At 38.4% G+C, this 26,595-nt stretch overlaps 1 protein-coding gene across 7 annotated transcripts in view; it reads left to right on the plus strand.

Annotated features, from left to right (window-relative positions):
* The window catches only part of ENAH (ENAH actin regulator), a 98,036-nt gene that overhangs the window by 35,641 nt on the left and 35,800 nt on the right, over positions 1-26,595 (plus strand). For all 7 annotated transcript variants that reach the window (XM_040551029.1, XM_040551035.1, XM_040551028.1 and 4 more), the window contains exons 2-4: positions 10,634-10,799; positions 12,132-12,309; positions 24,815-24,899. In XM_040551029.1, the coding sequence (XP_040406963.1) occupies positions 10,668-10,799; positions 12,132-12,309; positions 24,815-24,899 (395 nt within the window). In that variant the 5' untranslated portion in view covers positions 10,634-10,667. The remainder of the gene's footprint in view (positions 1-10,633; positions 10,800-12,131; positions 12,310-24,814; positions 24,900-26,595) is intronic.

A 26,595-nucleotide genomic window follows, 5' to 3' on the forward strand; every position in this document is an offset into this window, starting at 1 on the left:
TTCTATAAATGAACGTCTTTGTGTACTACCCAAGGAGAGGCTGGTTGAAACCGCAAGTGTGAAATGCGTGATGTTAATCTGTGGGAAGAATGTTCCCAATAAAATGAGGTCCCAAAACAGTAATTGGCATAAATAAGGAACTTCTGATGACATGTCTGCAAATCAGTGGGACCTCCTTAAAGAATTTTTTTTCTAGAACTGTAGTGTGATTTAGCCAACATGGGAGTTCTGGGAGTTCATCTGCAGCAGTCCCCTGCTCAGACCAGGCCATTGTCAAAGTTAGGTTGGGTTGCTCAGGGCCTTGTCCAGCTGAATTTTGACGTCTTTGAGGATGGAGATTCCACAGCTAGCTTCTCTGGCAGCCTGTTCTAGTTTTTAATAGCTCTATTGGTGCAACTGCTTGTTTTGTGGTTGAAAGCTCTTTTTTTTGCAACCCTTGACTGTAAGTCTCATCCTTCTCTTGTGCACTTTTGAGAGGAGTCTGACTGTGTTCTCTATAATGACTGAGTGGTTGAGAATGGCAATTAAGTGCCTGCCTTTTAGCTTAAGACTAAAACGCAGCTGTCTCAGCTGCTCCTCATACATATTTTTCTTTGGCCCTTTAATGTTTTTCTGTTTGGCATACTCCAATTTGTCAAAGTCTTCCATGTACCAAGGAGCTCCAATCTGGACACAGCGTTCCAGACATGGTATCACAAGTGCTGAATAGAGGGAGATAATCATTTTCTACAGACTGGTTGTTATGTAGTCACAGGTGCAATTTTTTGCTCTTGCCTTTGAATTTGTTGAGGCTTCTGTCAACCAGTTTCTTCAGCCTGCTGAGACTCCTCTGAATCACAGCTCTACTGTTCAGCGTATCGATCTCTTCGGTTTGGGGCCAGCCATCCACTGGCTTGCTGAGATTGCATTCCATCCTGCTTTCCTGGTCATTAATGAAGACATTAAACAGTATTAGCTATTGACCCTGAGACATTCAGTAGCTTACCAGTTGAACTTCAAAGTGCTCCTCACTGTAACCCTTCCTCCCCCACACTTTGTAGCCCACACAGGACTTCAAGTCCTGTGGAACGCTGTGCCAAAAGCCTTGCTAAAGTCAATTAAGCGACATCACTCCCTTTGTTGGCAGAGCAAATCATCTTGCCACAGAAGGCAATTGGGTTGATCAGGTACAATTTGCTATTGAATATTCTTGCTGGCTGTCCTCAGCTGTCTTCTTGACTTTCAAATGGTTGTAGCAGGGCCTCTTGGACTATTTGCCTTCTAATGTAACAAAGATTATGCTGGCTGCCTCTGTCTCCCTTCATTTTTGTGCTTGCACTTTTTTAGTATGGTCATGACTACGTCTTTTTCCAGCTGCCAGGAACTTGATCACTTCTTAAAGCTGTTAGTAGTCTCAGAATGTCATACCTTGTTGCCTCCACCCTTGTTTGGTGCGTGTCATTAATTTCAAGAGAATTTCATATCCTCCGTGTTGAAAAGGAGCCCCTGACTTAAACTTCCTCTACCACAGGTAGTAAGTACTCAGTTCCTCCAGATTGCAATGAAGCATGTGCGTCTGGGAAGAAAACCTGTTGGTAGAGACCGAGGCAAATACACGTAGTCTCTTCTGTGTCCTTTGCAGCCAGATACCCTGTCTCGTTTCTGTAGTGGATCCACGTTTTCTTTGATTGGTTCGTATTGATGTCAATGCAGTGTTTAACTGAGCACTTGTTTTTAACTAAGTAGGCTTTACTTTTTATTTTTTAGGTGAAAGTTTTAGAAAGGCATTTCATACAACAATCTTCTTTGTAATGAGCTGTGAATTGCATATTTGTATATTAGCACCAGGGCTGTAATGTCTCAAAGATCAGCCACGTTTGCTTTACACAGCTCTGTACATAAGAGGCATCCATAATATTAAATAGGTTATGTAAAAATGCTACTATCATACTATTTCAAGAGAAGATGAGTGTTCTTTATCTGGAAGTAAAATGAGTTACGTGATCTACAGCAATGGGAAGGTAATGATGGATTCTATTGCGGAGTGTTCAAGGACTCGGATTGCCCTGGGAGTCTGGGCTTTGAAAGCTGTGATTTGTACCATGTGTTGAAAGCTTAAGAAATAACGTACGGTCATTTTTTTGTTAAAACATGTATAGGAGATTAGGAAATGTATGTTAAATGTCGGAAATGACAAAATCGTCAACAACCATCTATCTAGCTGCTAAAGATGGTGGTGTTTTTTCATGCCCACTGAAGACCTTACATTACATAGTATGACTGGGCTCAGATTCATAGAATTGTAGCAAAGAAAAAAACAAACCATCAAAAATAGATTATTTATAGCAAGGAAGTATCTGGCTAGCTTTCAGCACTGGTCTTAAGTTAAAGGATTTGAACTTATAAAGCTATGATTCTTCCTTTTCAATAAAGGTATTGGTTTTACGGCTGTTAGCGTTGTTCAATTACAGCAGACTGGTGCTTACAAATCGGTTCATTACCGGATTGTGCTCTGGAGCTTGTTTTCCATTTGCTTTGTCAAAAAGTATACAAACTGAGAATCCTGACTTTTCAGGATGTTATGTTTTCTTTATAAAAATTTGGTATATGGTATATCTTCATAAAAATCTGTCTCAAGTTGGATGAAAGACTGCGATAGCAATCTTGTGCTCCTGTTTCACTCTTGAGTAAAACTGCTCTCCAAGCAGTATTAGCCAGCCTGTGACAGAACCTTTGGCTTGCAATGCCACTGTATTGAAAATGCATTGAGGAAACTTAATCTAGTTAAATTACTGCGTAGATTCTGCATAACCTTCTAGTGTAAGTAAAGTCATAAATGCCTTTCAGAAACATGTTTGAAGAATGAGTGGAAAAATTGATTTGAGTGCAACATTTTCAGAAAAAATATCTGGATAAATTAATTACCAAGAATGCCATGTCTAAGAGAACACCCTGTGTAAGAGGATAAAAGAAAAAAATAATACGGATGAGTGCATGGAAGAAGCGTAACCTGAATTATCCTCTTTCATATTTCTAAAGAGATTAAACATAAGGTTGGTTACATTTCAACAGGATAATAAGAATGCCTAGAAAGATTTTTTTTTTCCACCCTCTCCTCACTACAAATCCATTGTTATGAAATAGCCAGGCAATGTGCTCCCTACAACGGTAAAGAGCATCTCTGTAGTCCTCCCATGTCGCCTGACCTCACTTCCCGTGTCTGTATTCTTTTTTTTTTTCCATCTAAACTCTAGCGGATTCCTGCTTAGCCATGCCAGCCTTCTTCCTCATCTCCTTGACTTCCCACATTTTGAAATTATCCTTTTAATGTGCTTCCAGTCTGCAAACGTTTGCTTCAAAGATGATGGTATTTCCTTTAGTAAAACTTAGCTTTCTGATGCTATTCTCCCTCTGCTCCTGTGCTTTGGATCTGAAACTTTAGTTACTTTTAAACTTTGCTTAATCTGTATTAGATATGATACTCGTTTTAGTGGTGTGTATTTGCTAGATGTCTTAATGTCATCTTCAGCTTGAGATGAAAATAGGAACGTTGACTCCACAGATGGTTTATGTAGTTAAGCTTGGGATGGAGATTGCAACTATAATCATTATTAACAGTATACAATATTATATTAATGTATATAAACATATATAACTTATTAATCATATATAATTTTGCTACCCAAAATCCATGGTTGAGAGTCTATTATTAATTCCTATCAATGCTTTGCTTTTATTAAGGTTCATCTTTGTAACAAGGCTGTTTCTTGCTTTGACTATCATCGTATTGTCTGTTAAATATCCCTTATTCCCTTTGAGTTTGAATAGGTTAAGAATTAGCACATACATCAATTTTTTCTGGAACCCACCTATTGCTTTAAGATAGACCGCATATAAAACCCTAGTTAATACATAAATCAAAACTTTACTGTGTTCTTCTTCCTATTGAAACTTTCATGTAATTTCAGTGGCTTTTTTCCACTTCTTGCACTGCTTGTGTCCGAAACACATTTATTCCAATTTCTCAGGGGTGCCTATTTCAGACTGTTTTAATGTGTGCTTTCTCTCAATATCACTCATTTAAAAAAAATAATAATTTGTACAGAAATTTTCAGAAGATTCATATTTCTAATGTATTATGAATTTTGAGCATCTGACTCAGGCACGTGTCTTCAGACTTAAATAACAGTTCTTAATGAAAAGAATTGCTGAATTTTATGTGAACTAGCATGAGAAATCTACAGGTAGGACTGAATTGCCAACTCAGAATGACTGCATGTCCCCTGCATAGCGTACTTTTGTGTTAAATATGGTAGCGTGCAACAATATTTCAAAAAATAAAGGAAAATACATGAGTTATAAATTGGTAATTCCATGTTGAAAAATACTGACTTTCATTTGAGATTAAGCTGTTCAAAATAATACTTTTTTTCTACCTGAGTGTCCTGGCGTGATTTCCTTAGTATTTTTGATGGTCACCTGCTGCCAGGGAATGGTTTGCTGCTAAAACTGTGAAACTGAAAGAACAGATTTCTTGGAAGAGAAATTTATTCGTAAATTACTTACTGTAAGAACAGACTGCTCTTAAATTAATGTTAAGTGATTTTACGCGTGAGTTGAAAAGCAGTTTTCTTTGTGGAAGGTGTTTATTGAGCAAAGGATGTTTAGTTTCAATAAGCTGTATACGAACTAAAATTCTGGAACGTAGTGTTGCATAATACTGTGCCAAAAGCAAAGCTGCACTTCTTTTGCAGGCGTTTAATCCCAATGGTTAGATTCAGCTTCCCTTGCTCCTCAGCAGTCGTGTTTTTTAATTCTAGTTGGGACTTTCCCATGCGGATTTCCCTGTAGTTTCTCGTGTTGCAGCTAATTTGTGTTCTGAGTAATTCATAAGAAGAAGTGGGAGAGATGAGTGATTATCCCTATCAGAGAGTAAAAAATGGGAGAGGGGAATGAATCCGTTATCAGTCGAAAGTTTTTCTAGTCAAAGGCAAGTGCTAACTCATGAGAGCTGTTAATGAAGCAATGTGGAGCTACTCCCTCTGCTTTTACCTCCCAGTTGAATGGTAACTCTTGTAGGAGTTTGACCTGCTATAAGAAATCAACAACCACTCTGGTTCTTGGGGTTTCATAATGTCAGAAGAAGAATCTGCATGAAAATCGGTCGTGAGGTACATAAGCTGGTCTCAGATTGCTCTTGCTCTAAAGCCTTAAATAGCAAGTTAAATACTGTACTGTCTGAGGTCCTGGAGTGGACAAACCACATCATTTGAATCTGGATGCAAGCAACAACACGACTAGGTTCCTTTTGCTGTGCCAAGCACACAGTGCTTCGTGCAACAACATATTCAGCTGGGTTTTTCCAGTGCCATACAAAAAAAAAAAAGAGGGGTTCTTATTTTTCCTCTCTAACTTACCAGTTGAAAGGTATCTTATTTGAGGGCACTGGAAACTTTTTTTAAATTTTTAAGGTGCTAGCGAATAACTACTGAGTTAAGCCAAATGAGCCATTTAGAACACATGCCAATTTTGTAAAGTATATGTTGTTGACAGAAAGTAGGGGTGCAGTGCCAAGTACGTATTTTTTTAATAGTGAAGTGGAGAACGAACATTTTCATTGTACTATGCCAGTAGGGGTTCAGGAACAAGTGGGGAAAATCATCTTACAAAACACCACCAAGACATAAAACTTGATATTTGGACCAGTATTCTGTTGCTTTATAAAAACGTGTGTTTTAAGATATCAGTATTAGAAGTGTTTGGAGTTTTTCTAGCTTTGTGCCACACAGTTTGAAAATCCTAAGTAGGCACTTGATGAATCAGCGTCTTTCCATTCCTTTCTGACCTACAAAGACTGCACATTTTAAGAAGGTTGTGTTTCTATGAATTGAGAACATACGAGCCAAAAAAAAACCCCACTGAATCACCAGAAGTAGTAAGTAGCGGGATATGATTTTCAAAAAATAAACAAAATCCAATCCTAGTTGTTACATCACTAAGACACTGAAGAGCAATCTTAGCTTTCCATTGCTTTGGTTTTTATATTTGATTGAATCATTTTTTCTGTGGCTGCAATTCTGCAGTTTTCCATATGCGTTTGAGCATTTACATCACTTTATCATTTTCTCTACCTCAGTAGAGGGGGGGGAAAAAAAAGCCTTGCGTTTTGGGCCAGGTGGGGAAGGCTTAGGTCAGCAGACTTTATTGGTGTCACTGTGCACTGAGCTGAAGAATTTGGGATGTGAAAGAAGGCCTGTGTTCCATCTGGGTGAAAGAGCCATGTCAGTTAGGGTTCAGTTTGCTTTTTGAGCTTTCCATATGATCTCATCACTGGAGGAGGAAAGTATATTCTCCCATAAGAATAATCTTATACTTACGATTCCTTACTACTATGTTTTTTTTTGTGAGCTTTTTGAGTGCCAGACCTCCCCTTACTTCCCCCCACACCCAACAAAAGCCAAACACCCTGTCTTTAGCTTTATATAGTATAGCTGTAGGTGGACTTATCCAGAATAATGATTGGGTTTAACAATCAGTCTTACATTTTTGTCTATAGAAGAACTGTTCCTAACATATATTTATCTAGCTATTTGTCAAGCTTTAGATTTTGGGAAGAGAGCTTGTATGCTTCGCCTTCTTGAGGTTTGGTAAGCACTGTTTTGCATGAATCCTCCCTTGTCTAGATATAATTTCATACGCTTAGTTTAGTAAATTTACTTGGGAATAGATAATCGTTTAATTTTACTTAAAGATTTAGGTTGTCACTTTGGTTCCCCAACCCGCTTCCCCAGTAAGTTGGCAGTCAGCTCTTGAACAGCTGTGTGTTTTGGCAGCTGCATGTGAAGCTGGAGAGAGTTGCCTTCCCTTATTCTCCTGCGTACCCCAGTGAATGTTTTTGTTGGGGAGGTATAGGCTAGTCCAAGTATAACCGTTACACCAGTACAACACGTGAGAAAAAGAAAAAAAAATTGTAGAGGCAAGTAAACAAAGGATGCCTTTGAAGGCCTAATGACATGGCAAAGAGATGGAAACCTTTTCCTTTTGTTCTGGAATGTGACCATAGAGAATTTGTTCGTTTCCCTAGTCTGTCCATAAAAATAAGTCTTGTAATCACACCGAAGTGGTTTTGATGCAGTGAAGGAACATGGACATTTAAAAAAAATCTATTATAGAGCTCATGTATAAATACTGAGGTGAGTGAAGATCTGTCATGTTGGAAATACAACAGAGAAGTGTAATAAGCTCGGAGAGCAAGAAATATAACAGGCAGTCTTGTGATTCATTTGGCTCCTGCACCTTTGAACTGAAGTTCATGTTTAGTAGAGGAATACAAAGGGTGTTGGGTCAAGTTCTAGTAACAGCCTTTATGTTAAATTTGGCATTTTCCCAGGAGAGGGTGGATCAAGGAAAGCAAACTAAACCTTGCTTTTTTATTAGACTTGTCAAGGACGTAGTAATGAGCTACTTGTATAGGTATTGATTTGGTGTCGTCCCTTCAGGTTAGTGGAGTATGGATCTTATTTTTAAAATGTGAATTATTTTGGGGGACTTAAATACTTAGTTTATGATGTCCCATTGCTGCAATGTAATGTGCTATGCTCAAATGCTGAGCTATCACATAAGCACTGAAGAGAAGACCTAAGGATTCTTACTTGCTAAAGCTCACATATTCATGCTCTACTTGAAAAATAAAAAAGTAATCATTTTAGAGTGTAGAACTTTTACGAAGGGAACGAAGGGAAAGAAATTGAGTTAATCTCCCCTGCATCTAGTAATGTACAGTTATTGAACCTTGAAAAAAAAAAAAGCTAGCACACCGTGGTGATTTAATTTTTCTGATGATGGTAGTTTCATTTTTCTGTCTTAACTACTGCAGGCTGGTAAACAGAGTGATGGATGGGGGGAACTGCTAGCAGGAGAGGAGTTTATCATCTTCTTCAGTTTGATACCTGGATATGAAAATTACAGGTCAGGAACATTAAAGGTTTAGCTTTAGGATTTGTGTGAAATGATGGCAGAGTGCTTATTTTGTAATAATAGAATAGGTCAACTGGAAATCGTTCATATTTGCCATTTTTTAAAGGATGTGAATCATCTTGTATCTTTATATGGGTAAGAATAACCCACTACTATTAAAAAAAAATTTCAAATGAAGCATGAAATATTTGTGATCGAGACTTTTGTGTAATATTTCCAGTTATAAGGCATAGCCTGGGAAGTGTAAGAATAGTTTGAACAATTTCTAAAGAAAAGATAGAAACGGTACTCAAGGTTATCTTATTTGTGCTCATGAATTGTGCTACTTGAATACCAAATAGCTGTAAAACGAGTAGTATTTTTTCTTATGTTAAATAAAATTATGTAAAAATAGAGCTTTTGTGAAAACTTGGACTTGTGGAAGGACTGTGACAGAGCAGAGAATAAGAAGGCTAAATTTGATGGTCTGTGCTACTAATTGTCTGCTCATTTACCATTACTTAATCATTCTTTGGTTCTACCTTGATTATTATTGAAACATATTAGCTTATACTCAGCGTCTCCATTTTTTAATAGAATCTAAATGAAGTTTTGTCTGCCACGTGATTGTGAATCTGAGGTCCATGCGTTTTTTTTTTTTGATGAACACTCTGTAGACCCAATGGCTTTGCTTACAAATCAGTATCTAGGTCCTGTCGTGTCACCTGGGGGTTTATCATGCCTGTGTTGAATCCAGATTCAAATGTAGCAAAGCTATGTTTTGGGTTCAGAAATTGTCTTAAGTTTTCTGTAATACTGCTACGTGTTTTAGAAAACCACAATTATTTGTTTTGTGCTTTGTGAACAATGCAGAGTCTTTCTGGATTTGAACATTGGTAAGATAGTTATGTGCCAGAATCCTCTAAATAGAGAGTATGTTCTTGAATCCAGTATGTTCTTGAATTGTCCTCCTCTCAGATGAGGGAATGTTCTTATCTACCTGTGGCATGCTTTTTAAGGGGACTGTGAAGCACTTGAAACTTGCAGCAAAGTTTATTTTAAGAAGAACCAGAGTTTTTGCATCTAAGCTTTCCTTGTGGATCAGATGTGATCCTTTCGGTCTAGGTGGTGTATTTAAATATACACCATTTCTTTTCTCAGTATAGTTCATATATTATAATTTTGCTATACCTATATTGAACTACTTTCTGTCTAGAAAAAGGATGGCCTAATTGGATGTCGTTATCCTATTACGATCTTAGGCGATGAGGCTAGAATATGTGCAGTTTTAGAACTGCAAGCATATTTCCTCATCTCATTTTGAATCTTTTGCTACCATGAGAAACACAATCTCTCTTCTCTCTTCTCCCCTAAACTTGGAAACCATTTAAGCATTTTTCTAGTTGTCGTTGTTGACTGCCATTGCAAATGTGATAGAAACTGATGCTATGTCAGTGTTATGTTTGACTGGTGCTTTGTCAAAAACATCATTATTGAAAGCTTACAAAGCAGCTGGACGCACTGCAGTATTTTCTTGTGCCAGGAAATGGAAAATGAGATATTGGGAAATGCAGCATTTTTTTCTTTAAAAGATAGGTGAGGGGAATTTGTATTTTCCCACCTTCATGTTTTATGAACAAATATTTCATTACTGTCCCTGTGTAATTTATGAAGAATGCATGTCTCTTCAGCCATTTCCATTCTCCAAATGGCAGGCCACATTCCTTGCAAGCCAGACAGCTCGTGTTTTGGATAATGCTGGGTCTACAGGAGTGCAATGTTCAGAGGACTTGACTTACTGATAAGAAACCATTCTCTTCTATTTTTATTTCCTCTCTGCACTGGACATTTGCTGTAAAGACAATTTGTGTAGTTCCACCCTCACCCCTCCTAATTGTGTGCTTATGGTATGTTCAGCTTTCTTGTGTTTCTATTACGACGATGTTCATGATATGTTCCCTTCTAACTTTAGACTGTACCTTAGCTTCCAGATGACTGTCCACAGCTAATCCTCTTTATGGCAGCAATAAACTCTCCTGATGATAAAACTGTAGCTTTGAGTCATCAATAGAACTGTTCCTTAGGGAGCAAATAAAACATCTAGGTGTTGACTGCAGTAAAATGTCAAAACCAAAAAGCATTTCATTTGTGAGCCCATGAACTTTTGTGTGCTGAACTTCATCCTGGTGTGTGTGTGTGTATGTGTATTTTTAAAATGCGTGCATACATTTTTATTTGATTCCTTGTGCTAACAGGGGCTAGGGCCTTCCAAGCCTCCTCTTGTAGAAGTAATTGCCCCTGGAAAACAGAAATTGTATGGAGCTAGTACAACTACACCTTCTTTGTTCTTTGGTCTTTGTGGACAACTTCGTCTATGGTTTTAGCGTTTATTTAAAATTCATGTTTTGTGGTGAGGAGAAAGGAAAACATGCAGGGAGAAAACTGCTAAGAAAAGGTGCAAAAAAGTAAATCGCTTCTTGATCTTTCATTAGTCGTTATGCCTTCTTTGTCTTGGCCACAGATTTTCAGAATGGATGCCTGTAAGCAGAATGTCAAAGTGCTAGCAGTTTTGAATTTAGGAAAGAGGACTGTGCAAGGAGCATTCCTTTAACTTTTCAAGTAGAAAGGATTTAACCAAAAAGATAATTTGTCTGAAGTAACTTTTATGTTCTAATCTAAATTACTTGTATTTTAACAGTGAACAGAGTATCTGCCAAGCACGAGCTGCTGTAATGGTCTATGATGATGCCAATAAGAAATGGGTACCAGCTGGTGGATCAACTGGATTCAGCAGAGTTCATATATATCATCACACAGGCAACAACACATTCAGAGTAGTGGGCAGGAAGATTCAGGATCATCAGGTAAGTGAATCTTTGAAAACTTTGAATAGAAATTGTAAGCTATTTTTATGATTCTTTTTGACACTATGAAATAGGTCTTCAGTAATGGGAACTGTAAATAGTAAACTTTTATTTTTAACTCAAGTAATGAAAACTGTATTGTGGCTTTTTCCCCCATCAGCTAAGTGTTTCATATACCTTCAAGGCAACATTCCTTGTACGTTCTTCACTGTTCCTTCCTATGTGCAGATACAAAGGGTAGGGAGGAAGACTTCTACACATGTCATCTGGTTCTCCTTTAACCAAAACGTTACTCTAAGAACTAATGTTCTTTCCTATTTTTATGCAGTTAGCTGCAGTCTACTTTGGTACCAACAGTTCTTTTTTTTTAGCTGTTTCTGTATTACAAAAAGTTGGATACCTGGTTTCTCATTTCCCCGATCAGTTAACTAAAACAAAAACAAACTTTAGATATTTGGTAATGCTGATCAACTACCACTTTGAGAAGTAGAGAAGAGAGTAGTAATGATCACATCTTAATTTCCTTGATGAAGAATTTAATAGATCTTGAATAAATGGCAAACTAGCACTCTGTTGTGAAATATGATCTGCCTTGTGATAGTTGGGGTGGAGTTATATCTATTATCCTCTTGTTTGAGGAAAATTTCTCTCACCTTTTCTTGATCTTTTATCAAGAAAACCTGAGACATGGAATGATAATCTCACGTGATTTGTCACGAAACACGTATTCCAAGTAATAAATAGTATCTGTGCATTTCCCTGAGGACAAATGTATATTTTTGCCATTAGTCAGGAGATAAAGCTGAGAGGATATGGTTATCCAAGTGCAATGCGATGTTCTTAGTGGTTGGCTTACAGCAAATGGTTGTACTGCTGGCTAGAATTCACCAGCTTTTGTGTGAGCCATAACAGTCTTGCAAGATGATATCTTGTGAGGCATAGAAGAAATCCATGTAAACTGTTACTGAAAGCACTGCAAGTTAAGGGGTTCAGCAGCCACAGTAGGAAGGTGATAACTTGGTTAGAAAAATTCTCACAAGTACTTTGTGAAGTTGATGGAAAACCAAGGTGGTTTCTAAAAATCCAAATGCATGTTCACATGCTAGTAAAGAAACTGTTGATGTTACTACATTGCTGTTAGGAAATACTGCATCATTTGAAATGCAAATTACCAACTTTGGTAGTTTAAGCAGAAATACCTTACTGAACATTGTCCATCTTGTAGATTACAGGACTGAAATTAACCCACATGGTTAAGGAATAAAAACTAAATGAAGCTGAAACTTGTGATGAAACAGCACTTGAAACTGCTTTAATTTTTCATTATTATAGGTGGTAATAAATTGTGCCATTCCGAAAGGACTGAAGTACAATCAGGCTACACAGACCTTTCACCAATGGCGTGATGCAAGGCAAGTCTACGGTCTGAATTTTGGCAGCAAAGAAGATGCCAATGTCTTTGCAAGTGCCATGATGCATGCCTTAGAAGTATTGAATTCACAGGAAGCTGGTAAGTCTCTTAACTCTACTTTTGGAAGATTGATCAAATAGAGATGAAAAAAATGAAATCTTTATGCATAAAAGACAGTAAGTCTTGCTTCCAATCATGATTCAGCCTCCAGCCATTTTAATGATTTGGGTGTTTTGTCTGCATAATTGTTGCTGCTTAACAGTGATTCTCAACCTGATTGCCACCCACATAAATGGAATTCCTAAAAACTAAATTGATTTTCATGGTATTTATTACATGTAGAAACTTGCTGACTTATTTTGGTAAATAAGCACCTGACCAAGAAATCTATACCTCTTAATCACAGTACTTTTCAGTCTTCAGGTGGTGTCTATAATATATTCTATTTAGACATTACAGCAGATGGATCAGTATAGCACTGGGACACAGAGGGAGTTCTCATTTTATGAGACTTCTAGACTTTTGTGTTCATGTAACCAAAGAGTTCTTTTGTCCTCATTAATCTTTAAAGGTTGTCTGTGTAACAAGAGAGAGTATTTCTGTGCCAGGTTTCTTGTGTAGAAGAGAAGCTGTGGATAACCTTAGTAGGGCTGTCTCAACTACAGCAAAAAAGGGTGACTTGATAAAGTTCCTTTTCATTCTTACAGCTTTTTCAACACTTGCCTTTAGAAACTAAGCTAGCTAGACCAAACAGTGCTGTTATGCAGTACATGAGGCCAAAAAATAAAGGATACCTAGCAGTGTAAGGTATCTTGCCAGATAAAATCATGCAGTTGTATATCATATTCTCCTGCCTACTAGTTGGATGTTTTCTCCTCTAAATCCTCCAGTTCTCCTTTCCCTAAGGGCTATTTGATTGTAAATATTTAATGCACTCCAACTGTTTATTATCTCACAAACCAACATGAGTGGTTGTAACCTTTAAGTTGTCTGAATTGTAAAGAGAATCTTTGTTTCTCCTTCCTGTGATTTTTGACTTGGTAGTAGTAGGTATAGGTGGAAATGTGTTAGCTGCATCACAAACTAGTGGTTGATGCTGTCAGCATTGGCGGAAATAACTGTTCTTACATAACTTTTGTGAGCCAAGAAAGAATGTGACTGGTTCATGTTGTCTATTAGTGACCTGTTTCACAGGCATATCGGTGCTCTAGCTTCCATCAAGATGAAATAAAAAGCAAACTTTAACGTAATGTGCCCTGAAAACACTTCAGCAGATGTATGAAGATGATTAGCTATGCACTGCTGCTTGTAAAAACATTCACAAGCACGCATATATAAGCTTTTTGTAAGCCCATTATCATTTTCTAACAATGTTGAAAGATAAGTCTTCATAATGTATCTGTTAGAATACTATTCCAAATTTTCATCAGTTGAGGGGTTTATTAGTGTATGGTCTGCATACTAAATATTTTGACTTTTATCAATGTAAGAAGTAAAAAGAGATGATTGAGCAACCTGCTCTAGTGGAAGGTGTTCACACCCATGGCACAAAGGGGTTGGAATTAGGGGATCTTTAAGGTCCCTACCAATCCAAACAAGTCTATGATCCTATCTTTCTGAACATGACCACTTATATAAGGAAAGTATGATACTAAATGGCTTGCAGTTCAGAAACAAATAAATTGGACTCCTTGCTCTGAGTTACTGCATTTCTTATATCTGTAGTTGGATGTTACTGCACTCTTTTAAAATTATATAGTCTCCCTCTCCTGCATATATTTGAAAAATGTTAGTGGTCTTTACTGGCATTATTTGAAATTTTATTGAGGATCTCTCTCCCTCTAGTGGATCTGCAAAAGCAAAGAAGTGGCGCATGTAGCACAGAGTGCAGTGACAGCCTTTTTGTCATTCTAATGAGTTTAGAATGCAGAGTGAAAGTGTTTGAAGTTATAGTAGAATAAAGCCATAACTGCAACTGGCAATTTTCTTACTAAAAAACCAACGTGGTACGTATGTCTCAAAGGACTATAAAGTGATGGGTGCCTTGTCAGTGGAATTGCTTGAAATATGCTGCATGTCTAGTCTTTTCTCTCCCTGATCTACAGTACTGAACATATGATCATTGTATTTTCTTTTAAGTTTGAACTCTGGTTATTTAAATAAACACAAAAGTCAGTGGGTTTTCACTCTGTTCTGCTTTGAATGGTTGTATTAACTAGTAGCTATGCAACCAGACGCTGTTCTTCTGGCTAGTTGAGGAGACCATAGGCTACCTGCACACCAGAAAAGAAAGACAATATGCAGGAGTGTACATTAGCCTAGAATTTTAAGGTAGGCTACTAAAGCTACAAACCCATGCCACATACCTTTTAGGAAACGTACTCAAAATCACAGTCATCTAGGTTGGAAGGGACCTCCAAGATCACCGAGTCCAACCTCTGACCTAACACTAACAAGTCCTCCACTAAACCAGATCACTAAGCTCAACATCTAAATGTCTCTTAAAGACCTCCAGGGATGGTGACTCGACCACTTCTCTGGGCAGCCCATTCCAATGCCTAGCAACCCTTTCAGTAAAGAAGTTTTTCTTAATATCCAACCTAAACCTCCCCTGGCGCAACTTTAGCCCATTCCCCCTTGTCCTGTCACCAGGCACGTGGGAGAATAGACCAACCCCTACCTTGCTACAGTCTCCTTTAAGGTACTTATAGAACGCGATAAGGTCGCCCCTGAGCCTCCTCTTCTCCAGGCTGAACAAGCCCAGCTCCCTCAGCCGCTCCTCGTAAGACTTGTTCTCCAGATCCCTCACCAGCTTCGTTGCCCTTCTCTGGACTCGGTGGAGCACCTCCATGTCCTTCTTGTAGTGAGGAGCCCAAAGCTGAACACAGCACTCGAGGTGCGGCCTCACCAGAGCCAAGTATGGGGGGACGATCATCTCCCTGCTCCTGCTGGCCACGCTGTTTCTTATACAAGCCAGGATGCTGTTGGCCTTCTTGGCCACCTGAGCACACTGCTGGCTCATATTCAGCCGACTATCAACCAGTACTCCCAGGTCCTTCTCTGCCAGGCAGCTTTCCAACCGCCCATCTCCCAGCCTGTAGCGCTGTTTGGGGTTGTTGTGCCCAGGTGCAGGACCTGGCACTTGGCCCTGTTGAACTTCATACAGTTGGCCTCAGCCCATCGGTCCAGCCTATCCAGATCCTCCTGCAGAGCCTTCCTACCCTCAAGCAGATCGAAGCATGCACCTAACTTGGTGTCATCTGCAAACTTACTGAGGGTGCACTCGATCCCCTCATCCAAATCACTGATAGAAATATTAAAGAGAACTGGCCCTAGTACTGAGTCCTGGGGGACTCCACTAGTGACCGCCCTCCAACTGGATTTAACTCCATTCACCACAACTCCTTGGGCCCGGCTATCCAGCCAGTTTTTAACCCAATGAAGCATACACCAGTCCAAGCCATGAACAGACAGTTTCTTCAGGAGAATGCTGTGGGAAACAAAAAAAAATGAATCAAACTTTCTTCAGTTGATACTCGGGAGAATTTTGAAAGACTTAATTTCATTAAGTAATTGTCTGAGGCAATTACTGCACCTTAATCAAATGACAAATGTGTCAGCAGTTCAAGAGATCATTTGAAGAGGATTTCTGGCTTTAAGGTTGCATGCTGTGTGTTCAGGTATTCAGTGAATGGTCTTAAATGTCTGGAATAAAGATGTCTGGTTTCTGTTCTGTATAGGTTTTGCATCGCATTACAAAAATTTTCATATCTCCATTAAATAGAGCTCAGTGTTGCTATCAAAGTGACTCTGGAATGAGAGAAGAGCCACAATGAAAGGAAATGAAATGAGTGAGAAAATTCTCCGATGTCTGAGAAAATTGATTATTCCTTTGACGGAATAGGGGCAAATAAGTAAATTATGCTTTGGGAGATGGGAAGAAGGAAGATGTATACAGAATCATAGAGCGGCTTTCGTTGGAAGGGACCTTAAAGATTACTTAATTCCAACCCCCTTGCCATGGGCAGGGATGCCACCCACCAGATCAGGTTGCCTGGGGCCCCATCTAACCTGGCCTTGAACATCTCCAGGGATGAGGCATCCACAGCTTCTCTGGGCAACCTGTTCCAGTGCGTCACCACTCTCTGAGTGAAGAATTTCCTCTTAACATCTAATCTACATCTCTCCCCTCTTTTAGTTTAAAACCATTTCCCTATATCCTATCACAATCTGCCAGTGTAAAAAGTTGCTCTCTGTCTTTTCTATAAACACTCTTTAAGTATTGAAAGGCTGCATTGAGGAGCCTTCTCTTCTTCAGGTTGAACACCCCCAGCTCTCAGCCTTTCTTCATAGGAGGGGTGCTCCAGCCCTCTGATCATCTTTGTGGCCCTCCTCTGGACCTGCTCTAACAGCTCCACATCCTTCTTGTGCTGTCCACTCCTCTGTTCATGCAGCCCAGGATGCAGTTGGCCTTCTGGGCTGCAAGCGCTCACTGCTGGCTCATGTCAAGCTTTTCATCCACCAGAACCCCCCCCAAGTCCTTCTTTGCAGGGCTCCTCTCAGTGAGTTCTTCTCCCAGTCTGTACTGATCTCTGGAATTGCCCCGAGACAGATGAAGCACTTTACACTTGGACTTGTTGAACCTCATTGGGTTCACAGGGGCCCAATTCTCAAGCTTGTCCAGGTCCTCTTGAATGGTATCCCTTCCTTCTGTTGTATCAGCTGCACCACACAGGTTGGTGTCATTAGCAACCTTGCTGAGGGTGCACTCAATCCTATTGTCTATGTCGTTTCTAAAGATATTAAACAGCATTGGTCCCAAGATGGACCCCTGGAGGGATACCACTTGTCACTGGCCTCCACCTGGACATAGAGACAATGACCTCAACTCTCTGAGTATGGCTGTCTAGCCAATTTTTTTATCCACCTTTCAAACTCTTAACTCTACAATTTTAAAGATAAGGGTGTCATGTGGGACCATGTCAAGGGCCTTATAGAAGTCAGTCGGTCTTCCCTTGTCTACTGATGCAGTCACTCCATCACAGAAGGCCATCAGATTGGTCAGGCATGATTTGCCCTTGGTGAAGCCGTGCTGGCTGTCTCGGATCACCTCCTTGTCCTGCATGTGCCTTGACATTGCTTCCAGGAGGATCTGATCAGTGATCTTGCCAGGCACAGAGGTGACACTTGCCAGTCCGTAGTTCCCTGGGTCCTCCTTTCTACCATTTTTAAAAATGTGAGTGATATTTCCCTTTTTCCAGTTGCTGAAGGAGTGTGATGAGTGACTTTTCCAGTTACTTATCATATTGAGATTTGATGCAAAAAGTACCTTCCAGTTCACTGGGAAGTGGTATTATTTTGCGGGGCATCAGTCTTCAGCCCCAAAAAGGCCTCGCTAAGAGAGAAAGAAAACAAGTATGAGATTGATATGTGTAATTTACATTTGAGGTGGTACTTAGGGTTGTTTGTTTGCAGATGAAAGGATATTTGAAAGATGTAACCGTCAACAAGACTATTTTGATTCTTTCTAATATAACTCAATGTATCTTACATTAATTATGTTTTTTTGTATGAATATTTAACAGTTAATTTGTTTTTTTTGTTATGATTTTAAATAATTTTGGGGCATTCTAGATAGAAAGACCAGGATAGGAATGTCTTCAGTGAAACTGTTCTAATATTGCCTTAGGAGACGCTTTAATTCATAGGAAAATCAGGAGGAAGAGAAAGAAATATAGTTTCCCCCACAGTCTCTGTATTTTGCTGGCCTAACAGTAAAAACAAAATTGAGGTTACATTTCTTTAAAATCATTAGTAACCCTAGAAGTGAAGTTGTTCAATTATTAAATAACCAAACCTTTATGGAGAAAAGATGCATGCTTTATCCACAGCTTTGGAAATACGCTGGTCTGTGATCCTTTCTCTTATAGTGAAGACAGTTCATTAAATCACCCCTTATAGGGGAATGTACTGACTTATAGACTGAATAATTTAGTATCTTTGGAAAATGCAAACTGGGATGAAAACTACAGTTGCCTAATTGGAATATGTGTAGAGACTATAGAAGGCTGAAATGAGAAACTTATGGGGAGCAGTAAGGAAGAGGGGGAGAAGAGCTCAAAATGTTTCTCACACTGTTTCACATCATGCTACAACTTGTTTCAAGAGAAAAATGATTTTGCTGCAGTGAAGTAATTATGCTGTACCTGTACTCTGGCAGCCTTCTGGATCAGGCTGTCAGCACTGCTTGTCAGAACGGTAGTAATGTGATGTGCTATTATTACCTGGGTTGTCAGAAGTAGAAGAATATTATCTATTTTTGATGGTAAATTTTTCTTTTTGTTTTAAGTATGGGATTGATTAATTTTTTTTGTAGTTACTAGCTTCTATAATTCTGATTTATTGGCCAAACTATTGATCTAAAAGGAGTTTTAACTGTTTATTGGACAAAATACTTTCATTTCAATTGCATGTAAGATCATCCAGAGCATCGTTAATTTCAGCTGGGGTATTGAAGTGGAGGAGAAATTGCTAAGTTTTCAGGGTTGTACTCACCTTTAAGTATTGCCTTTGTGGTATTTTTGATGATTTTTGTAATTCTTGAGGGATTAGTGTTGTATCAAGTGAAAGTATTAAAGTTTGGGTGGGCAACCAAAAAGAATTTCATTAAAATTTGATAGTTGGTCTTAAATGCAGGGCAGCCATAGGTAGAAGCGTATTAGTTTTGTGAATAAGGTTTTGTTTAATAAATATCAGGGAGTGTCAAGAAGGGTTCATATTGTTGTCTCAAATATTATGTGTAGAAGTAGTAGCTATGTTATATCTGACATCTTTTGTAATCAGGGTGTTGTTATATGTTCATTAACATAATTGTGAAAATTTAACTTTGTTATAAAGGCTCAATTATTTGATATTAATTAAAAATTGACAGTTATCACCTATAACATTGCTACTTAAAGAAACTTTTACAGAACTGGGGAACCAAGTAATAAATACCTTACTGATGGTGCTGATATATTTAACCTTTGATACTTTAAGATCATTTTTTAAAGTTTGTTGGAGTGATCTTAGTACTCTATCCTGGAAGCTTTGTCTCCATCTCCCCCTACGTAAAAGAGGGAAGCAGAGAGGGAAGCCACAAGCTTGCTTAAGGCCACCAAGTAAGCTTGTTCCCAAGCCAAGTGTAACACCCAACAGCCTTGTTTCCAAGGTTTTGCTGGCATTGATAGGAGGCTCTGCTCCCTTCACTAGAAAGCTTATCTGTACTCAAATTCAAATATGTCTTATTGAATGTTTTTGTTATCCTTGGCCCCTTTTTATTAACTTGTGCAGCTAAAAGTACCTGTGAAGTGAAATGAAAAGCATTAATTTCTGTACAGGAAAAGCAACATAATCACCATTTGCTAAAATAAATCAAAATTATCAATTTTGAGTCAATTAATTCAACTGAAAGCACTTATAAAATGGGAGTCACATATGAAGAGGCAGATATTTCAAGGAATGGGAAGTCTTAACTGGAAGGTAATTAGCTTGAATAGAAGTACTAGAGTAGTTTTGTTGCTTATTAATGCCCTAGTGTTTGAGCATTGTAGCCTTGCTTATAAATCCATAATACAAACCCAGGTCTAGATGAGAGGTCTAGATGCCACTTTACTTTTGCTAAACACTAGTTAGCAACTTTCCCTAAATTTTGTTCTGTAATGTTCTACAATAGGACAGGCTCTGAATAGGAGGAGAAGGAAGTAGAGCGAAGTGAAATAGGTCATTTCTCCATGATCACTTTTCCTAGTACTTCCTAGTATCAATCTCTGAAGAAGTCTGCTTTCCATTTACTTAGAAAAATCTTCAAGCATTTATTAAAATACATCATTTGGTTTATTAAAGAAAACAAACACATTCTTATATTCCACAAGAAAACTACATCTTTTAACTCTGGCTTTGAACTTTTGCCTGGGGTGTGCTCTTTGCTTAGTAGGTGTGCTCGAATTGTCCTTTATCATCTTTAGAAAAGGTTTTCACTGTTATGCAATACTTATCTTTATAACATATGCCTATACAAATTAACTTGCTGTCTGCTTTCGTTTCATTCGTCCTTTGAAAAACCATTCATACTTTGCTTTGTATATCAGACTATACGATGGGTATGTTACTTAGCTTTGGCACTGATACACTGAGAAATGAAACGGTGGAAATTCTTAATTACTGGGTTGTTCATATAATAGTTTCTCTAAGGCAAAAAATGAGGTCTTCACCTCAAACTAAAATTCTCGTGTCATCCAGTTGACCAAGTTTTTCTAAAGATACTAGATTAAAAAAAAAGATCGTCTTTAGATCCTGTACTCTTAGACTCTCTTTAAATGAACAGTACAGTAATTGCAGGTGTGTGTGTGTTGGTTTGGCCTATCCTTATATTGCCATCTCCCAAGGAAGCCTGTCCAGCTAAATGGAAATACACATTGTAGGTATATAACCTGTGATACATGTATTGTTCCTATCTTGAACAGTAAATATCCTGTTTTTTGTTAGCGTAGGAATGCAATGTCTTCTGGTGCTTTGTCAACACTGCCAACATCAGACAAGTGATATTAAAAGAAGCAGGGTGGAGAGTTTCAGGTGAAACTCCAAAGCAGACAATATATTCGCAAACACCGGGGAAAAAACCTGGAAAGGCACTGAGAAAAACATGTTTCTATTGTCAACTTGCCAACTATACTTTCATAGTGTTGTGCAACTGGAATTAATAAATTCAGCTCTTGAATGGACATAGAGGTAAGAAGTCAATTTGAGGTGAAAAGGAAGTTAAGGAACTTGATAAACTACGACACCGGTTGTGGTTTAAATAAGGGATGCTCAGTTTGGCTCAAGCAGTCCCCAGCAGCTGGGTGTCATTCTTTGAGCTATGCCAGCATAGCTGTCTCCATGGCTGTGGGAAGAACCAGATCAGGTCCTGATTTAGCTGGGGAAAACAATTCTTTCAGGCTTTCCCCCCGGGATTTTTAATGCATTGGATTTTCAGTCCATCTCTCACTTGATAGTTGCCCCAACTGTTGTAGAGGAAGGGTGATGCAAACGTGAGAATAAGCTGAAAAGCAGAAAACCTTTAAACTGAACTACTGCTGAACAAATTAGTATATGAAATTATATCCTCTGTCAAAGTACACCACAGACCGCACCATCTGTACTTTCTTTAGAAAAAGAAAGATGTTAGATTTTCCTTAAAACTTGAAATGAACAGATGATTCAGCTGTATCTTCTACTTGGCTTGTACTGGTCTTTGAAGATAAAGCGATTCTGTAGATGGAACAGACGTTTTGTCCAGGCAGGATCTGTGGATATTTATCTGGGTGCTTGATATTGCTAGTGTATCTTGAAGTGTTCAGAAACATCTAAGAAAGCTTTTTGTCACCTAGCTCCTGCTTGTTTGTTTATAGCATCTGTCCCCCTGTCTGGACAGTCCTGCTTTAGCAAGGAAGTGGTGGTCATGACTTCCTGCAGTAAATTAATTTTATAGCGTAAGAGATACCTTTCCCCTTGGGTACTTATCTTTAACTTGCTAGTGTCCATCAGCATGGTGGCTACTTCAGTGTGGGTTTGCAGAAGGGATTTCCTTGGTGAACATTCCTAATGGCTTGGTAGCTCACCATTTCTTTCTTGAAAGCCTTTGGTCTACTGAGGTTGCATTTCCTTCTGGTTAAAAAAAAAAAAAAACAAAACACCACCACAAAAGTACTAAAACCAACTGTGTCAGGTTGCTTTGCAGGTGATTGCGTTCAGCTCTCTTGCATGTATAGGTGTTAAAAAGCACCATAGCTTGCTGGAGTAGGTCAGCTTCCCACGTCACATTCTGCGAGGCTAACGGAGAATGTTTTTTTGACTGAGAGTGAAACGCTGGAGGTTATGAGAACAGGTTTTACTATGAAATTCTGTTTGTAGAATAACAAAATCAAATTACAACATCTGGTCTGTGCCACTTCATTTCCCTGCTTTCCCATCTCAGTCTTCCATAAGCAGTGGATGAACAGTCAGCACAAACAGTGAGATGATTTGTTTCCAAAGGTGATAGCAAAAGAAGGAAGGGGGAGGGGGCACCAGCAGAAAGGCTGCAGAGTGACAGTACGAACTCAGCCACTGCAGCATGGTGGACATCTAATAATACTCTGTTCAAGGCCAGTTAAATACAGGAGACTAAGTGGGTAGAGGTTCCAAGTTTTCATTTCTACTGCATTTCAGTACCAAATAGTCCCAATTGGTAAGTAGCCATAGTGTTGTAGTCCTGAGCTGTAGCCTTGAGCTAACAAAACCAAAGGAGATAAGGGATGAAAACAAGGATAAGGAAGTGGCTGAAGGAACGTTTCAGAATGACTCATAGTAACCTTTTGCTCATTAAGGGTCATTAGATGAAGGGGTATGAAAACAGGGGAATTGGTTGAGGTGCCCCCCCTGCTGGACCTCTGTAACACGCGCTCAGTAGGCAGTAAGCTAGGCAAGCTAGAAAAACCAATCAGAAGTAGCAAGGCAGATAGTTTCACAAGTTGACTGTGCGTAAATAACAGTACTTCAAGTCAGACGTGTGCGTGCTTTGCAGAAGCGTGCTAAACACCTGATTGTGCAGAATGAATTAAAAGACCTTCATGTCTGTTCTAGCTCTCTGTGCTTATTGGCTAGGTGCACTGGGCATGAACCTAGGGGTAACATTATGATCGAAAGATGTTTTTTATATTTTTGGTTTTTGCTTGTTTATTTTTAATGCTTAGGTCATTGTGACTTGTACTGAGAAATGACAGATCTTAGGGAAGGAAATATATTAGATGTAGCATGCAGTAATGGTGTCTAGCATCTTTACGCAGCTGCCCCTGGGTTGTGTCTAATTCCAAAGGTCTGTGAAAGGCTGCAGCATGGTGCAGGCAGCAAATGTATGGGCTGCTTCCCTGGCTGCCTGGGAGCTGCAGACATGGCTTAATGGGCATAAAAGCCTAACACCTGTCACAAAGAGGAGATGAGAGATGAGGGACTTGTAATGTCAGAAGTTTTAAAGCCAAAAAATTTTCCAGATGAGCAATATGGCAGATGTTTCTATTTTATTGATAACTTTATTATTAATTATCATTGCAGTTAGGTGTTTTGCATTAAAAATAATGTAAATTTACATCTGTGGATAGCTCTTGGAGATACTCCAAGCAAAATAGTACATCCATTGCATCATCATACACTTAAACATGAGGACCTAATGATTGCTAAAAAGAAGAACTAAGAAAGACAACCTCTGTAATACTTTCTGCTTCTGTCTTTTATAAGTAAGTTTGCATTATGTTTTAACTATAGAGTAGATTGTAAACAACTTTATCATTTTCAGGATTTGTTTTCTTTATGGCCACAGTGAAGACAATACTGTGCTGTTTTGAGTACGTGAATCTTTTTGTGTAGCCTTCAAAGAGGGCACTTGCTTGCTGAATCTGATGCAGATCAACTGTTCTTGAGGTCTCAATATATCACACATGGTCTTTTCGTGCTTTGGGTGACTTTCACAAGTTCAGGTGGCAAACAACTTCAACATCTTGACATTTGAGATGGATGAGATCTCATTACAACTTGTCCACTCTAACTACTTTGGTGGAATCTTGGGAAGAAGTTTGTTTCGTTTTGAGACCTCCTCAGAACTGGATAAATGTTGATTGTTCTTAATTCTGTCTTTGATTCTGAATTCCGTAATCTTAAGTGTAGCTATCGTCTAAATAATTTCCTGCTTCACTGACCATTTTTACAGACAAAATACATTCGCTGTGAACTGTACACAATTCCAAATTTCTCCATCATTCGCTTCTGTTAATACTTTTTAATTAATTTTGTGCTGTAAAGAAATTTGTGAGGAATACAAACCTATTTGCTTTTAAAGCATAGATCTAATACAATTTGAAAGATTTGTAATACAGACTTGATCATCAGAAAAAAGTCACAGATGAATGATGTCTTTCTCTTTTACGTTTCTTGTGTTTATCAGAATGCACAGTTTGTACATTTGCTGCATGCCTCTTCATTTGGATGCAATACTTGCGTATGCAAAAACAAAGTGCTTCAGTCCAAGTTGACAAGCTAAAATCTTGAGTAAATTTTGGTGTGATTTGTAGAAACATACTTACTTTCCTTCTCTCAATTTTGGGATAAAGTTCTGATGTTTTTTCTCCTGTTCTTTCTTTTTTCTTTTTAATTTCCAGTGTTCTATTTAGGTGAGTGCTTTTAATTTTTTGAGCCTTTTCTGTTCCTCCAAGAATATTTGTCCATTGTTTTAAGAAAATACAGACTTGGGGTGCTTTTCAAAGCTTTTGTTAAGTCCAATCACATATATATATAAAATTTATTTTGCATTTCTGTGAAACTTCCATCCATGTGAAATAAAGCCATTCTGCAGATATGTCAGGTAACATTTGTTGCAGCTTTTATTTGCTGTATTATGTTGTTGAGCTTGTTTGGCTTAAGCAGCAGAAGCAGACAGATCCTACGTCATGTGATGGCTGTCCTTTTTCCTTGATTTTCTTGTGCTCATCCTACCCCACTCCCCCCCACAAAGAAGAAATCCAAATAGTGAATGATCTGTCTTCACTTCTAGGTCCTACGTTGCCTCGACAGAATTCACAGCTTCCCTCTCAAGTACAAAATGGTCCGTCACAAGAAGAATTGGACATCCAGAGAAGGTATGGTACTGTAAGAGAACAAATTGTTCAATTAAAGAATTCAGTAATTCATCACTGATGATGAGAAAGTAAATGTCAATGACTTAAAATTACCCTGTTGCATTAGGGCAGCATTTATATGGTTGCAATTTTCAGTAATGCAGCTTTACTGTGTAAAATCTTTGTAGTTTGGTTCCTTCTTAATCTCCACACATTCAGAGATTGCAAAGATTGCTCTTACTGGTTTGTCATGAAAGAATTGAAATTCAAATTGGAAATGAAAGACTTCACTGCTGTCATTTTCAGCCAGACTAATTACTTTTCCAGTGACTGTTAGAGCTTCAGTTTTTGAGACATGTTTATAAAGAAGAAATCAGTACGCAAGGAAGGAACCTTTAACCTTTGGAAACAGAAAATAAGTCATCTAGTGGAACGTCAATTTTTCTTACTGGATGTGGATGCACTAAATCAAAATATTGTATGGGATAGCTCGTTCCCCTTTCTTCTATCTTAGTTAATTACCAAAAAAAAAAAAAAAGAAACAAAAAAACCCACCCCACAATCTTTATTTTCTGCTTTCAGTGTATAAACTTACAGAACCTTTAGTAGTTTAATTTTCGGCTATAGCAATATTGGTTATAGCTGTGCTGCCCTCAGGGAGAAGACTGTTCCTCTGGCCAGTTGGCACTCCTCCTAGTGTAGCTGTCCTCTGTTCAACTAGAGGCCACTGGATCCTGTCCCCTGTAACATTTTTAACATGTTTATATTTTTCCACAGTTCATTTTAATAATTAGTATGTATCAATCATGTGGCCAAGTTCTGGGAAAAAACTTCCTAGCTGCCATAGTCCTGCTTTTGTTTTTCAGGAGTTGGACTTGATGATCCTTAAGTGTCCCTTCCAACTCAGGATATTCTATGATTTTTATTCCATTGCAATATGGGTTAGTGTGGTATGTGAAGTGTCTGGGACTAGGGTATGTGAAAAGGCAAAGTCTTCTAGGCTGGTGGTATGAGACTGGGTTGACTGAAGAACAGACCTTGGTCTGTCTTAACCATACTGCCTGTGAAGCAATCCTGAATTATTTTACCATCAAGATACTCCCAGGAGATTAGCTGTTGTTCCCTTCCAGAAGGGATGCTGGGAGCAGTTTAGGTCATGTGCAGTACAGATGCAGGGAACAGAGTCCTTGAATAAATAGGAAGTCACCCAGTTTGACACTGCCAATACATGTAATAGTTTTCAGTGGTAACTGAAAAAATTAATTAACATGCTGGATCTAACTGGCAATGGCACTGAAGATATTTCTATTTAATATTTTTCGTTTTGCTTCTTTATGTAGAGGTGAGCAGAAACATTGCTAATTTGGAAATGATTCATGTTACATATTTGATTAATTAGCTACACGTGTAACAAAGTGTTGACATTAGAATTGGTCATGCTTGTCTTTTTCTTAGAATATATGGCACTTGTTTAATGTGAGCAGGGATCACTATCTGAAATTTACCTTGTTCAGAAATGAATATCAAGAAGCCCATTACAAATCTGTGTTTAATGTGTTTACTTCTAAACCTGCTGTCATGATAAAGGTCTCTTTTTATGTCACTTTTATTTTTGACAGATTTTAAAATGTTGTTTTGATTAGCTTTTTCTGTTCCACAGTAATGTTTTATTAAATTCCCCTTCTGTTCCTTTAGAAAGTTGTATTAATTGAAATTT

This window comes from Cygnus olor, chromosome 3 (genome assembly GCF_009769625.2).
Source record: "Cygnus olor isolate bCygOlo1 chromosome 3, bCygOlo1.pri.v2, whole genome shotgun sequence".
Classification (NCBI taxonomy): Eukaryota; Metazoa; Chordata; class Aves; order Anseriformes; family Anatidae; genus Cygnus; species Cygnus olor.